Source organism: Denticeps clupeoides, chromosome 9 (assembly GCF_900700375.1).
Source record: "Denticeps clupeoides chromosome 9, fDenClu1.1, whole genome shotgun sequence".
Taxonomy (NCBI): domain Eukaryota; kingdom Metazoa; phylum Chordata; class Actinopteri; order Clupeiformes; family Denticipitidae; genus Denticeps; species Denticeps clupeoides.
In genome coordinates, this window is record NC_041715.1 from 18,966,446 (window position 1) to 18,982,300 (window position 15,855).

At 47.7% G+C, this 15,855-nt stretch overlaps 3 protein-coding genes across 3 annotated transcripts; all 3 read left to right on the forward strand.

Annotated features, from left to right (window-relative positions):
* The first annotated feature begins 877 nt into the window (after positions 1-877).
* kbtbd7 (kelch repeat and BTB (POZ) domain containing 7) lies at positions 878-3,349 on the forward strand. Its single transcript, XM_028992063.1, has one exon. It carries the CDS (start codon positions 1,036-1,038, stop codon positions 2,824-2,826), a length of 1,791 nt encoding a protein of 596 aa, XP_028847896.1. The 5' UTR covers positions 878-1,035; the 3' UTR covers positions 2,827-3,349.
* Positions 3,350-3,355: 6 nt separating this feature from the next.
* LOC114797275 (ras-related protein Rab-33B) lies at positions 3,356-5,133 on the forward strand. Its single transcript, XM_028992064.1, has 2 exons — positions 3,356-3,604; positions 3,985-5,133. Exons 1-2 carry the CDS (start codon positions 3,368-3,370, stop codon positions 4,426-4,428), a joined length of 681 nt encoding a protein of 226 aa, XP_028847897.1. The 5' UTR covers positions 3,356-3,367; the 3' UTR covers positions 4,429-5,133.
* Positions 5,134-6,337: 1,204 nt separating this feature from the next.
* On the forward strand, positions 6,338-8,585 carry rgcc (regulator of cell cycle). The gene is made up of 5 exons (XM_028992065.1): positions 6,338-6,477; positions 6,618-6,791; positions 7,530-7,640; positions 7,723-7,785; positions 8,136-8,585. Exons 1-5 carry the CDS (start codon positions 6,444-6,446, stop codon positions 8,141-8,143), a joined length of 390 nt encoding a protein of 129 aa, XP_028847898.1. The 5' UTR covers positions 6,338-6,443; the 3' UTR covers positions 8,144-8,585.
* Positions 8,586-15,855: the final 7,270 nt, after the last annotated feature.

The following is a 15,855-nucleotide window of genomic DNA, read 5'->3' on the forward strand; positions in this document are numbered from 1 at the left end:
GCAGGTACAAATTATATTTCTGAAATATTCAATTACATTTATAATTGGCAATTGCAGGGCTACATAAATATGGTTTAGATATCCAATCTAAGGGTACATTGGTGGCCTAGCGGATAAGGAAGCGGCCCCGTAATCAGAATGTTGCCAGTTTGAATCCCGATTTCACTCTGACTGGTTATAATTGCATTTTGAACATTCACAATAGCAATAATAATTAATTACATTTATCCATAATTTAATTCTGCCTTGTCAAAATGTACACTTCAGATATCCAGAAGAAAAATGTTACTGGAGAAATGACGTCACATTTCCACATATTCCACATGTCTGCAGTAACATTCTTAGAAATCGGAACTAAGAGATTACATTTAACATACAATACTTTCTAGACAGGACATCCATAACAGTGCTTTGGATACCTATAATTACATTAAAACTAGTCAAGATGTAGATTGGGATATTCAGAATGGCATTTTGGTTTTTAATTTTGTATATCCACATATTTAGAAACTGTATTGTAAATATCTCACAGGTGCATTTCTCCTAAAAAATGTTACTGCAGATATGTAGATTTTTTTTAATTAAATGCTAAAACAGCCACTCGTTATCTTGAAGCGTGGGAAGATATCTAAATTAAAAATGAAAAAATAGTAAGAATAGATTTCCAGATATCGGTAAATACAACTTGTATTGGTAAGAATGACGTTTTGAACATCTTTCGTTACCATTTTGACTACTGAGAATATAGTTTTGAGCAGCACATGTACTATTAAAACTGGATCTAAAATAACATTTCATGCGTTAAACCCGCTCGCCGCGGCGGCGCGCCCACGTGACCGGCCGCCGCCATATGCCGGCGTGCACGCGCACGCAGCGACGTCCGCCGGAGGGGCAGCGGGCTCTGATTTCCCCGCCACGGAGGATCGACAGAGCGGGCAGGATGAAGAAAGGCGGCTTTCGCCCTGACCGTCGAGGCTCGGCCGCGTGGAGTGAAGTATTCGTTCCCTCGCGCGTAAATAAATCGATTTTTTAAACATGGCTTCTGTGAGTAGTTTCGCCGGCCCGGAGGAGCTGGAGGACGCCAACCACGCGCGGACTTTGATGAAGGAGCTGAAGTGGCTCTACGACTCGCGGCTCCTGGTGGACGTGACCATCGAGGTGGAGCCCGGCCGCCAGGGGGCGCTGTTCCCGTGCAACCGCAACGTGCTGGCGGCGGCCAGCCCCTACTTCAAGAGCATGTTCACCGGCGGCCTGCACGAGAGCACCCAGCCCCGGGTCACCATCCACGACGTGGACGCCGACTCCATGGCCGTCATCGTCGACTACTGCTACACCGGCAAGGTGACCGTCACCGAGGCCAACGTCCAGCGGCTGTACGCCGCGGCCAACATGCTGCAGCTGGAGTACATCCGGGGCGCCTGTGCCAGCTTCATGACCAGGAGGCTGGACGTCACCAACTGCACCCAGGTCCTCAAGTTCGCCGACGCCTTCGACAACCCGGAGCTGAAGGCCGAGGCGCAGGCGTTCATCGCCAGGAACTTCAACCAGATGAGCGGCGGCGCCGGCGGCAGGGACCTGTGCGAGCTGGACCTCGGCCAGATCAGCGAGGTCCTGTCCCTGGACATCCTGGACGTGGACTGCGAGAGGAAGGTGTGTTCCGTCGCCCTTCAGTGGATCGACGCCAACGCGCCGGACCAGACGGACGCCGCCCTGCGGGTCCTCCGGTGTGTGCGGTGGCAGCTGCTGACGGACCGGGACAGGGACGCGCCCGCGGTGCAGAGATGCTTCGCTCTGATGGGCGACGATGGGGACGTCCCGCCCACCAGGCCCCAAATGGCCAAGCAGCGGATCGGCGAGAAGGCGAAAGACATGGTCCTGTTCTTCGGGCGGCCGAACGAGCCGTTCATGTGTTACGACCCGTACGCCGACGAGACCTTCTCCATGGCGTCGCCCTTCATCAACCCGGCGCTCCACCACGCCAAGCGCTCGCCCGCCGAGACCTTCCTGGCGTGCTCCACGCCGGAGAACAAGCTGTACCTGGCCTCGCACCTCTCCACCCACTTCTGGCGGTACGACCCCATCGGCGACCGCTGGCAGGAGCTGACGGCGCGGCCGCTGCGGCGCGTGCGCTCGCACATCGGCTACCTCGGCGGCCACGTCTACGTCCTGGGCGGCCGCGACCCCGCCTCGGAGGCCCGGCTGAAGGAGGTGGAGTGCTACAGCGTCCAGCGGGACCAGTGGATGCTGGTGGCGCCGCTGCCGCGCCCGCCGGGCAGGATGCAGGTGGTGAGCGCCGGCGGGCGGCTGCACGCGGTGGGCCGGCGCCGCATGCTGTGCTACGACCCCAAGAGGGACCAGTGGCTGCACGGCGGCTCGCTGCGGCGCGGCAAGCTGCACGGGGCCTGCGTCTACCGCGAGCAGATCGTGTGCCTGTGCGACGTCCCGGTGGTGAGGGCCTACTGCCCGGCGCGGGGCGAGTGGCGGCGCATGGGGGACGTCCCCGTCGACAGCGGCGCCCTGAGCTACCAGCTGGTGCCGCACGGCCGCAAGCTGCTGCTGCTGACCCTCGCCAAACACCGGCTGCTCGTCCACGAGTACGACCCGGCGCGGGACGGCTGGAGGGACGTGGCGGCCGTGTTCGGCTCGTCCTTCGGCTCCCTCAGCCTGTCCGCCCGCGTGTACCCGGCGTGCCTGGGCTCCGGCCGGGGATTCGTCTCGGAAGAGGACGAGGACAGCGGCTCCAGCGCGGACTGGGATTTTGACGGGTTGACCGATGCCGATTCGGACTCGGGAAGCTCCAGTTCTTTTTCGGATGAAAATTGGTAGCCTCAGCGAATGCCGCGAGCAATATTATCGGTTCGACGGTGTGTGTCTGTTTTGTTGCCAGTCATAAAAACCGACTTTTACTTGAATTGAATATGAGTATCGACCGCGGGACAGTCAGCAAGATTCATCCATATAAGCGGTTTACTCAGGACGTTCGTGTTTTACCGAGACGGGGCCATTTGTCTCTGTCGTTACTTGAAAGAAGCATCTGTCAGAACGCACTGCTTCATGCCGGAGGGCGTATTTTCACACAGTACTTTTGTACTTTATTTATCTCTATGTTCAAAACGCACACATGGCAAAAAGGAAACCTGTATTATATCAATTTTAAGTTTTAATTTGATGAAGAAGAAAGATGTAATTTATTCGTCCCCTGTCAATAAAGTGTGTTGTGGAAAGGCCTCGGTTTGATCTCATTTCCTCTGATGCCTGGTGCCATATTCAGCGCCCTTTATGAAAGATACACCAGCTGAGATGCGCTGCGGCTTCCGATTGGCGGCTGGGCCAGACTCTCGCGAGATTCCACGGGACTTCCAGAGCGATGGCATTTGCACACACAACTGAGCACGAATTCTCCACGGTTTTCGACAGAGAGCGACTGGAAAGTGAAGGTCTCCAGACGCGGATATTTAAGATAATAGTCATTGGCGACTCGAACGTCGGGAAAACGTGTCTGAGTTACAGGTTCTGCGGAGGCAAATTCCTTAAGAACCCGGAGGCAACCATCGGGGTGGATTTCAGGGAGCGGACGCTGCAGCTGGATGGGGAGAGCATCAAGGTGAGGGAGGACGTGGCATTTAAACGTTCATAGGACGCAATTACGTGTTACGTCACCTGCTGTCCGCCAGGGGGGGGGTCTCTTATTGGTTATTAAATGAGGTCCAGATTACTGGATCCCTCCATGCAGATACACCTATGGAAATAGAGTAAGTATGAAAAATATTAAAGCGAATATGCTTTTATTAGCAAGCATCGCAATGTGTGCTGTATCCATATTGTATGTTGGTATCGTACATCGTTTTTACACGCAGACAGTGATCAAAATGTAGTTTGCTCTTGTAATGTAATAATATTTGTTATATATAATATATGATATTGTTAAATACATCATTCCAAGTCATATAACTGGTTTAAGGAAATGCATTTTCTTTGCTTCAGCTGCAGATCTGGGACACAGCAGGACAAGAGCGCTTCCGAAAAAGTATGGTGGAGCACTATTACCGCAACGTCCACGCCATCATCTTTGTGTATGATGTCACAAACCTGTCCTCGTTCGAGAGCTTGCCGGAGTGGATCGAGGAGTGCGGCCGCCACTGCGTCCCACCCATGGTGCCGCGCATCCTGGTGGGAAACAAATGTGACCTGAGGGGAAGCCGAGAGGTCCCCGCCTCGCGGGCACAGCGCCTGGCGGACAGCTACAACTTTCCTCTCTTCGAGACGTCAGCTAAGGACCCTTCTGAGAAGGAGCATGTGGATGCCATCTTCCTGACGCTAGCTTACAAGCTTAAGAACCACAAGCCTTTAAGACTGAAGCAGCCTGCGGAGGGCAGTGCGGCCTTCCTGTCTGGGCCGCCGGAGGAGGACAGCTCCTGCCTGTGCTGAGCAGATCTGAGGTTTCCAGGCATTATTCCAGGCACTACTGTATGCATACGATGATGAGCCATGACCGACTTACTAATGAGTAAGACTAAAAGGGCATTGAAACAAGAATTCCATGATCACCAGAAGTTCAGTAGCTCGATTGTTGCCAGGTCACACGTCACTGGATCTGTTGCATATTTAAGACAGCATCCACCTTATATGCAGCATGCTACAGTATTTCAAACAACCAAACGGTATTCAGTAACTAAACACATTGTGTGTTTGGTGGCTGTTGAATCTGATTAACTGTGGACATTAGTAAGCAAAAGCGCAAAAAAAAAACATTTATTTTGATCCTTATCCATTTCATTTAGTAATATCTTCATTTAATTGTGGTCTATAGTGGATTTTTTTTTTACCATTTCCCTACTCATAATTATTATTTAAAAAACAGTTGGCATGGCCCAACTGTCATGCTTCAAAGGGTATTGAAGTAATATGTATTACACATTCCATACGAGTGTGTAGACGGTAGCAGTGTTCTTGTCTTGCCAGTCATGTCTGAGATTAAACCATTATAAACCATACATTTGTTCATCTTGGTGTTCTGGTAAATGTCAACTGTATGTCAATAAAGGGAGAGAAAAAAGAATGACCAGAAATGCTAATTGCTTTATAATAATTTAGTTATTTGTCTCTTTGTAAAGATATGCTAAATATCTCTATATTGCCAGCAGACATGGCCTTTTCTCTGGTGTTTTTTCTCTGTCAGTTAACCTTAGATAGACTAACGTTCAAAAGTTTGAGTCATTCTACAATGTCCTTGTTTTTCCATGGAAATAAACTAATATATGAAATAAGGATTTAGTTTCAGATGATTGATTAGATAGGCTACATTATCTGTAAATCTTTTAAAGTGACAGACTTGGGTTTAACACACATAGCATTCCACTGGATTAACCGTTTCTGATAAAGTTCTGTATGCAGATATTCTGTCATCAACAGTAGTTTCCATCTTACATGAACAACGTCTGGAGTCTTTTGCATTAAACAATTGTGTCCGATCAAAAATAATGCTATTTCTAAATGATCATAAACTTTTTAACGATGCTGTGTATGTATGGAGTAGGAGCTAAAATCAGAACATAAACTTTAAATTGCTGGCGCGTGAACTTCGAAGCAGTGCTCTTCCTACACAGCAAGTGTTGCCTTTCACACCTCTCGTGGGGAATTATGCGCTATTGATGGGCACAGTTGGCCACAGAGTCAACACACAAGTGCAGCTGGAAACACATCTTCTTGTTTTCCCATTTTGCATGACTGTGAGGCTAGACAACGGAGGTGTGAAGAATACGGAATACACTGTGGGATTTCGCACCTCAGCTCACCACTGGTAAGCTCGTCTGTGCCCCCTTTTCGGCTGAAACTCTTGCTACGCAGACATTTTCAGTTCCAGTTCCTACCAGCAGATGTCCCCACAACCATACATTATTAAAAAGCCCAGGCGCTCAGTTATTCAATAATTTTCCAAAAGCAAACGCAATTAAATGACGTATGTTATGAATATTAATACGTATGTTATTAATATTATTAATCAGGTTATTACTCTAAACAAAAATGAAATCCCAGTTAAAAGCAGTTAAAAACGTAGAATATGTTGTTTACACGTAAATAACTTAATATGTTTAATTTTTGTTTTTATCGTGATGCATAATGTCCAGGAATAAACGCCCACACACACTCCTTGCACCTCCAAAAAAATTCGGGGGCCTTAAGTAAGACTGAGGTCACGGATAAAAATACGAGAGCGTCGCAGCTACGTCTTGCATGCACACAGACTCTCGCGGCGCCTGTTTACCGGTGACGTCAGTGTTCGTCTGAACCCACGTGCCCCGCCCACTCTGCGCGAAGCCACGCCCCCGGTGGGATATTTAAAAGACGTGACAGACGCGGCGCAGCAGCCGGTTTCGCGCGTCCTGCTCCGGATTGTCGCACTTTCTCTCTGGGCCTTTTTCTCGGCCACGTTGAATGCAACGATGAAGTCTCCAAAAATCCGAACTCAGAGTAAATGTAAGTCGCCCGGACTGTTCTGCATTTATACATACTTAATAGCGTTTCTCTGTCGGTTTTAAACCGGTTTCAGGAATTAGTTCATGTCGCATTTTAGAAACTTTTGCTATTTTTTTTTTGTCCCGCGGATATATTTCCAGCGTCCGTGGAGGAGGACGACGACCTGAACGCGGTGCTGTGCGAGTTCGACGCGGTCATCGAGGACTTCTCCTCCCCGGTGGACAAGCGACACTTCAGATACGACGAGCATCTGAAGACCATGAAGAGGAGAAGCAGCGCGAGCGTCAGTGACAGCGGCATCAGCGACTCCGAGAGTGAGTCTCTCTCTCTCTCTGTCTCGTGTGTGTGTGTGTGTATATATGTCGGCCAGGGTTATATTTCAGAACAATTCTTGGACATTGCATGTAATGTGCATGTTTGCAGCGTGCGTACAGCTATATTCCGAGGATGCATCACGATTTCTACGCCACGGCATGTACTTCCTCCTGCTGTCTGGATGCAGGTATCAGGGACCTCTGATTGTCCCTCTGCTCGGGGATCACCATCAGGTCACCGCCTGGTAAAAAAACCATGGTGATGGACTGAACACACAGAGAGAGAGAGAGAGAGAACAGCAGGAATGTCTGAGCCCGACCGTCTGTACCATTTAGTCTGGATGTGGACGGCCAGCATACATTTTAATGTCCCAGCTGGGGGCTCACTCGGCCCCGGCAAAGGAAGTGAGGAAATCTATTCACAGCCAATGCAAGATTCTCGCCTACAAAATGAAAAGAAAATCATATATCCGTGCTGTCTGAATTAAGAGGACATTTGAATAAACACCCGTAAGGAAGGCATTTCCTGTCTTTGTGTACGAGTTATGCAAGGGCTCTGGCACGATCAAAGCACTCATTATTTCACGTGCTGTAACAGCGGTGGGCGTTTAGTTCTGTGTGGGAACGGGCGAGCGCACAGACGAGGACGGGCAGCGAAGTGGGGGCAACCGTGCCCAGAGAGCGGCAGGTGGGTCGCCGGGTCGGAGAACCTGTGCCTGACACTCTCTTTCTCTTTAGGCGGCGATTCCCTCAACCGAAACAGCTTCAGCTTCAGCGATGAGAAGCTGAACTCCCCCACGGTGTTCTCGCCATCGCCCGCCAGCTCCTCGCCCATATCGCCCCAAAAAGGTGAGCCGTCGGTATCTAGACCCTGCAGGGATAATGGCCAACCATCTGGAGGATGAAAACTGTTGTGCTTTTGCCTTTTCAGCAAAACTAGGAGACACCAAGGAGTTAGAGGACTTCATTGCTGACCTTGACCGGACATTAGCAAGTAAGTTCCATGTAAATCGTATGCCGTACTGTTCAGATGGTTACAACAAAGACGCACAAAACAAGGTCAAAGGCCGAATCAGTCGGAGCGGCCTGTGACCAACGAGGCATGTTGAAGCACTTTAAACGTGGACCGCGGACGTCAGGACGGCCTCCTTCCTGCTTTTTTTTTTTTTTTTTTTTTTTTCGCGACAGCCTCTGAATGTTCCCTTTTTATTCCGGGGGGGGGGGTGATATGCTGACCGCCACGTTTGGCCACTGCAGTGGCAGTCCCTAAAACGTCCGGCCCCGCCTAAGAATAGCAGGAAACCTGAGGGGTCCATTTGGAGAGTGACGTCTGTCTGTGTGTAGGTATGTGACGACCGAAGCCCACCCTGAGGAGGCTCTGTTGCGGAGGGACACCCAGCCGGCACAGCACAGCACAGCACACCACAGGCCTGGACTACTGCCTGACTGGACCAGGCACAGCTGAGAGCGACAGGCCGACAACACACTACACAACTGGACACACTTTCACACAGGACTGGCTGTGCGCCCTCTTAAAGCCTGAGCTGCCCGACTATTTAAATCTCTTTTTATGGAAATATATTGTAATTTTATAGTCAGATATTGTAAATTTATCGGCAAAACCTTTTTGTGAAATATATTTTTGTATCTCGTGTAAATAATAATTGTTTCAGTGACCTGCTCGTTTGTTAATGACGTTAAATAGTTTGTAATTCATTAGAAAAGTGGAAACTAATGTTGTGTATTTAATATGACTAATGTTTGTTGCATATTAAAGCTGAAAGTGAATTTTAATTGCTGTGCGTTCTCTGAGCTGCACCTCTACACCGCAGTGTAATAAATTCTTCCGATGGGAAAGAAACGGTTGTAAACTGTTGGCCGTGATAACCAATCAGCTCCTCAGTTTGTGAATGCATCGGTCTTGCTTCTGAAGTGTTAATGTTCATCCGCAGACATTCAGATTCTCGTGTGATCAGCTGATAGAAGCAATAACAATGGGGTGAATAAGTGTATTTAAATGAAGACTGTCAAAAAAATAACCACTCAGCCAATCAAAATGCATGACAGCAACTGGCCTTGGAATCAGAGGTGAAAAGCAATTCGGTCGAAGTTCGCTGACAAAGTTTCTTTCTGGGACAAGTAGGCCAGTGCGACAGATTGACCTTGAGCTGTCTGGAGCTGTGCGAGAGTAGACGCTGCCGGGTGGTAATATGCGGACAGGAAGGTCTGTTGTCCATTTTCCCGTGGGTTGACTGGACAGCAGCTGTCTTCCACCTGTCCTCATTGTTCTGGAATCGCTCATGTCCACACCAGGGCCTGGCGCTCTGTGACGTGTTGACACAGCAGATTAGCCGGCAGCGGCCGCGGCCCTTCTTCTCTAAAGCAAACCGCCATGCTTGGCAGCAGCAGGCACCTTTTTGGCAGGGCAGGGCGCTGGTCTGGAAGTGTGGGAAAATGGAAGGGGGGAGACGTACGGCGTCGAGGGGCCGAGGCGTGAGATCCCCGCTGGGGAGGAGATGCGCTTATTCAAACACACAGCTCAGCACATCAATCAACAGAACAGATTCTGCAGGGCAGGGCAGGGCGGGGCGTCTCCGGTACCGCAAGAGTCGGGAATGCAACGTTCTAGAAACATTCCTCAAGAGTGGGGTCAACAGGGGACTCTGGTACCACTGAACGTGGCAGCAGGCTCAGGGTTGGCAAGTCTCACGAATCTGGTGTGACACTCAGCATCAGTCCAAATTCATTTTGATCAAAACAATTATAATCTGCATTATGGTTTTCAATCCATCCATTTTAATCCCTATTACTAGACCAGACCAAAGAACAGGATAAGTGCTCCTTCCATAGACCTCCATAGAGACCAACTGCATGGCTCACGTGATATCAGTGTAGTGTAGTCTCATTGCTTGTTTTTGTTGGAAACATTTGCATCCATTGTACGAGTTGCATGTGAATGTGGAGTGAAGTTCAGAGCAGAGTTTACAGATTGGTTAGTTTCCACAATAAAAATAGGACCCAAAATGTGAATTTCTTTTGCCTTCGTCTGTCCCTTCTATGTGCCTTAAGACACCTACAAAATGTGAGTAACTTTAGTACGATCCTCAGATTCAGACTGGGACAGAGTCTTTACCCATACAGCAGTCATGGCGCAGTCACATCCCAGCAGACTGCTTCCCGAAAAATACACCTGCCAAAAGAAAGGTACCGGTGTCCATAAAAAAACACAAAATCAAATCTTTCAACCTGTGTCTGGGAATGTGATGGGATTTCATTTCTCATTTGGATTTATGTTCCATAGAAGCCGAAGTGTATAATGGTGGGGTGTGTTGGTAGTGGTGCCTCAGGCTGAAGGAACCTATTGATTGAAAATATCGGAACTCCCGGGGCAGGGACATTAATCTTGCACTGAGGTCCTCCATTGTCCCTTTCCCTGCACTGACCCCTGTGTCGCCAACAACCTTTCAACCTCCTGAACTGCAATGGACGCTCAGGGTCACACAGCAATATGCAGGGGTGGCCACGAGTCAAATAGAGTTGGATTGGACTGTAGAACCATGTCTTCACACAAAAAGCCCTTTTTAATCTTTGTAGGTTTCATGACCTGCACCAATATCACCACGTAGAGAAAATCTCATTCATACTCTGGTGCAGCTGCAGGAGATCTGCATGGCAGTTTGGATGGCTCTCCTATTGCAGGACTCATTATCATGACAGTTGTCAGGGTCCGTGATGTGATGCAGAGACAGGGACCAGATGGCGCTCCGTGCTCCCAGCCACCCCTCTGCCACTGTGGACGAGCTCTGTCTGGTCCCCATCTGTTGCCGGAAGATGTTGTGCTCCGAGGCAGGTTGGCTATTGTCCATACGAGGACGGCATTTCCTGTGTTTCTAAAAACCTAAGAAAAGGCAAAGTATTTGAACGCATCATGCATTTCGGCGGAAGACCTACATGACCTGTGTTACTGCTGTGGATTTTATGGTGACACGGGTCCCACAAACAAGTAGGAAGTGTCACTTTACTAAACAGAAGGGTTATAAGGTTATCATAACACATTCGTCTGCTGTTCTTTATTTAGGAAGAAAAGTATAAAAAAGGACAGAACAAAGGATAGAATTGAAATTCATGCAAATGTTACACCTGAACAGTTGTAGTTTACCACGCTGATGGTAGGTCAAATTGAGATAATTATTAATATTATTATGACTGATGATGGGAGACACTTAATCCATATTCAATTCATATTTAAGACTATGTAAACTCTCTGAAGTCAAGGACCTGCAGAGAAAAAGGGACAGGATAATGAGACGAGAGGGTGAAAGGGTACAAATTTGTTCCCACTTGCTGCTCAGTACGTCTCTCAACACAGAACTCTTATCTGCTCATGGCAGTGTTCTGGCTGCCAGCGGCAGAGAAAAGGCACTTTGTCAGAAAAAGGAGAGGGACAGACTGGATTTAGCAGATTTCCAGAATAGTCATGAAAGGGATGTTGTTTTGCACCAAATGCCATTTTTACTCTGATACAATCCCCTCCATTCTGTTAGAGTGGAGATCAATAGCAGTAAACCATGAAGAAACCAGCGCAGCAGGCCTGGGCAGCTCCATGCCGGGGTTGCATAAGCTTGGAAAATAGTCAACAAGCAATAAACTCTCTGTGGTGTTAAAAAAAAGTGATATACTGAGCGCACATGGAGGTACAAAACACTTTAAATTTAACCTTAGTGCTTGAAGACAGTAAAACCCAAAGCAGTAACCGGCGCAGTGGTGGCCTAGCGGTTAAGGAAGCGGCCCCATAATCGGTTTGAACCCCGACCCGCCAAGGTGCCACTGAGGTGCCGCTGAGCAAAGCACACTGCTCCGCGGGCGCGTTTCACTCAGGGTGATGGTTAAATACAGAGGACACATTTCGTTGTGTGCACCGTGTGCTGTGCTGCAGTGCATCACAATGACAATCACTTCACTTTCACTATTCAAGAATATTCAATATTGTGATACGATAGTAAGTCATTCACTGATGCATCAGTGATAACTTGACAACAGGATCTACTGACAGATGGGAAAAAGTAAGAACTTAATGTCTTAAGTGCTCAACTTTCCCTTTCACCCTCTGGTCATGGTGGAGAGTCTAAAGAGGGTGGCCACGAACACCCTGTCATTTAGCTCAGGTTGTGTAGGTGGGGTATATCAGGTTAACAGTGCACCCTCCCGACCGCCTCCATGCCCTTGTGGTCCTGGCATGCGCTCTGGCTCGGCTCACCCGTCTGTCACTAATATTTCAAAAGCCTTCCACTGTCCTTAATCTGCGAAAAGATGGCGGGGACGGGGACGGGGGGGGGTTGGTCTCGGGCCCAAGGGCAAAGTGGTCAGTCCCAGCGCTGTTAATTACCCGCTGTCAATACTTACTCATCAGCCCAGAGAGAGCAGGTGACCTGACATCAACTTTCATAGTCCGGCCCACTAGCTGTCCCAGCACAGGCCTACGATAAAACCCCCTTGGAACACGTTCAAACTGTCCGTCTTTTTTCTTCTTTTGCACATTGTCATTTGCACCTGCAATACTACAATGATATATACAATAATAATATACAATAATATACTACATACAATATTCATTGTTACATGCCGTGTTGTTTTCTATGTAACTGAGACTTTTCACACTGAACTGGTCTGGGGATTAAAACAGACGTGGAAGGATGGCATGGAAAGAGATTGACAGTTATGAGCCCTGGAGGCATTTTGCCATAATACACACTGCAGAGCATGCACATTTCATCATGACACATATCTCCAGAGTAACTTTTCAGACAGATCAGCAGCCGTGTGGGATTCAGCCCAAATGGCAAGGAAAATCATGATTTGTGCACCGATCATTGTTCCGTTTTTAGCAAATGAGCTGGAACGGAAATCAATTCATAAAACGCAGTGTGATGAGGTGATGTCCTCTGTCAGTGCAGCATTTAGTCTAACACAGTTGACTAATCGATACACAGAGGTTCGGACGTAACAAGGGCTTTTGTGGTTTTGCCTGAATAATTTGGAGGACAAATAATAATGAGGACACATTGCAAACAAATTAATGTCCGATGTGATACTTAGGGCAAGAGTAGGAAAAAATAATGAAATAATTAGGAGCAGCATGATAAGAGGTTACAGGACTGGAAAAAGTTTGAGTGGAAAATGGGAACGTTGCAAACACCCATGCCAACCTATTCCAGATCCGACACGTTTCAAATAATGATGTAACACACAAGAATGCATCTGCATAATTCTTCTAGCATATGTATGTGAGCTAAAATGACAGAAATACACTCCCTCTTCACCTTTGCACATGACACAGATCTTTTAAATCAAACTCAGTTGCCTCAAAACAAGACCCCGCAAGTCCAGAGATCCCTGGTGAGCACCAGAAACATGTCAGCACTCATATGAAAAGCGCCAATCATGCTGTAACCTCACGCCACCCGTCATCAGCCAGACACTGAATGGTCTTCTGAAGTCAAGTCGTCCCTAAAACAACTCACGTTCCGCTGGACTTTCACAAGGGAATGTTGTCCAGGGGTTTAAACTCCGTCCCTGTTAATTGAATCAGTCATGATAGTTGACCATGCCTGCCGTAGGCTAGCATAGCCTAGCACAGTTTACAATAAGTAGTCATAGAAATTATTTATTGTCAGATACCGTCAGTTTTGCTCATGCTTTTTGGTGCATTTTTGGGAAATTCTGTCAACAATTCTTTTGATTTAAGACATAAAATGGACAGTCCACCATCTGAATCAGCTCAGGTAATTTCACAAGTATATCTGAGTGTCATGCAGGCTGGACATGGCGAGGAAGAAGGACGCATACGCACAACGTCGCGAGACGGGGGTCTAATACATGGTAGACAGGACAGGGGAAACATCACCTAACTGTGACCTGACGGGGGTCCAAACAGACACGAACAGGGTAGCTTTATACAATCAGACACAGGTGAACACAATCAGAAAACATTACACAAGACTAACGTGAATCTCCGGATCATGACACTGGGTCTTGAACCACTTTCTTTTGCATGTATTTTAGATGCATTCTAGTATATTTGACTTTGATTATAAGACGGCTTCGTTTGCACACATAAAAGGAGTATGCTCCCATTTCACGATATAAAAATGCCTGCCATTAATGTCTTCTTTGTGTGTTCTGATGTTCACCATTTCATCAGTTCCACTGTTGGTGTTGTTGTTGGCCTCTCCAGTTCTGCTAGTGTATTGCCAAAATGCTGACCACAGAGGGCCAGAAATGTCCATTGTTTCACACTCAATGTTATGAGTGCATCAGTTATGACTGATCTCCGAATGAACTATTTGGAATAAACCAGACTAAAAAAACGTCTGTCTATTTGAAATGGTACTGAATGAAAGCCGGACTACAGACCAATATAATGAAATCGGGAGTCAAGCTACTGCATGTAAGTTCAACTGGGCTAGATGCTCTGTGGCTGCTCCACAATTCTGTGGTGTCACCTACCTTCGTCTAAAACCAGAACCACAAGGGATGACAAGTATCTCATTTGCAACAGAAGACTAATGTTCAATATCCCTAGCTCACATACTCACAATCACACCCAGTCTACAAGGAAGCAGGACTGTGCCATTCAATAAATCTCCCTCATCCAATGAGCTGCGTCCTGCCAGTCACATGGAAGGTCCCAAATTTACATTTACATTTACATTTACAGCATTTATCAGACGCCCTTATCCAGAGTGACTTACAATCAGTAGTTACAGGGACAGTCCCCCTGGAGCAATTTAGGGTTAAGTGTCTTGCTCAGGGGACACAATGGTAGTAAGTGGGACTTGAACCCGGGTCATCACAGACACATTCGAAATGACTCACAGCAATCAGGTCACTTATACGACATGCCTGAAGGCCTCCCATAAGTACGGTTGAATGTGAGAAAAAGCACAGTCTGCAGTTGTCATTACCCAACGGACCATTAGGACAATCATCCTCTCAACCATCGTCAGCTCAAGCCACAGGCCTTACATAACAGAACCACAGTCGGCCTGGATCAGGGTTGGGAAAATGTGCACATGGGAAGGTAATTCGTTTTAAAACGTAGGTTCCCTGAGTTTGTTAGGCCTCCCCAGTGTGTTGAGGTTCATGCCATCCACACATTTTTTTTTTTTGGTATTTTCCTGGTTGGACGGTTACTCCTCCGAGAAGGGTCAGGAGGAATGCGGCGAGGGAGAACGACAGTGTGAATGTGTGTCTGGCGTTGATAGATGGGTGAGAAGATGAACTCCAGCGGACAGACGAGCGGCGCTGTATACAGCTTAGTTACGTGGTGAGACCTGCCATGATTAATAATGTGACTTCACTTTAAAGAGGGTGACAATTAAGTCTAATATCATGACTGATGACAGGAAATGGGGGTAAAACAAGGCAAATATATGTGATGTGGTGGCGTTTACTTAGCCTTAATCTGTCTACCCCCTGAGGCAAAAACCAGGTCCTCGGTTCGCAGGAACCCAGACGGGAGCGGAACAATTTAGTGGAAACATGGCGGATGCATTATGACAGACTGCAACAGAGAATCCCATTCTGGGCGGGGACACGGGGACCGGGAGCGACCCGGCAGAACTACGGTATCATACAGGAGGAATGCGGTGTTCATGTGTTTCCATTAGGGAGCAGGGTCCAGCAGTGGAGGACTGGTCTGCAGCTGTGGAAGCAGAGACAGGGACTCAACGATGGGAAAGACAGGGAACTTAGACCAGCTGTAAAACACACACACACACACACACACGTTCTGCTGAAGCAATCAGGCCCCTTTCCCTTTCAAAAATGTGTTGAGGACAGATGTCCGTGAGGTAAAGTATGTTCTGCATGACAACTTGGACAACCCTGGACAGAGTTCGGGATCAATTTATTCTTCAAATCCTGGTTATCCAGATATGGGCCACTGGGCACCAGGAAATGTTTCCAAGAACAACTCTCAAGACAAGTAACTAATATTAAAATATTACAATATTAAAAGCACCGTTGTTTTTATGTAATACAAGCTATTGCCTTTATAAAAGAT

Coding starts and splice junctions, on each gene's coding strand:
- rgcc (XM_028992065.1), top strand. CDS start 6,444: ATGAAGTCTCCAAAAATCCGAACTCAGAGTAAAT. Junction 6,478..6,617: donor AATCCGAACTCAGAGTAAAT/GTAAGTCGCCCG, acceptor ATATATTTCCAG/CGTCCGTGGAGGAGGACGAC. Junction 6,792..7,529: donor CGGCATCAGCGACTCCGAGA/GTGAGTCTCTCT, acceptor CTTTCTCTTTAG/GCGGCGATTCCCTCAACCGA.
- kbtbd7 (XM_028992063.1), top strand. CDS start 1,036: ATGGCTTCTGTGAGTAGTTTCGCCGGCCCGGAGGAGCTGGAGGACGCC.
- LOC114797275 (XM_028992064.1), top strand. CDS start 3,368: ATGGCATTTGCACACACAACTGAGCACGAATTCTCCACGGTTTTCGAC. Junction 3,605..3,984: donor TGGATGGGGAGAGCATCAAG/GTGAGGGAGGAC, acceptor TCTTTGCTTCAG/CTGCAGATCTGGGACACAGC.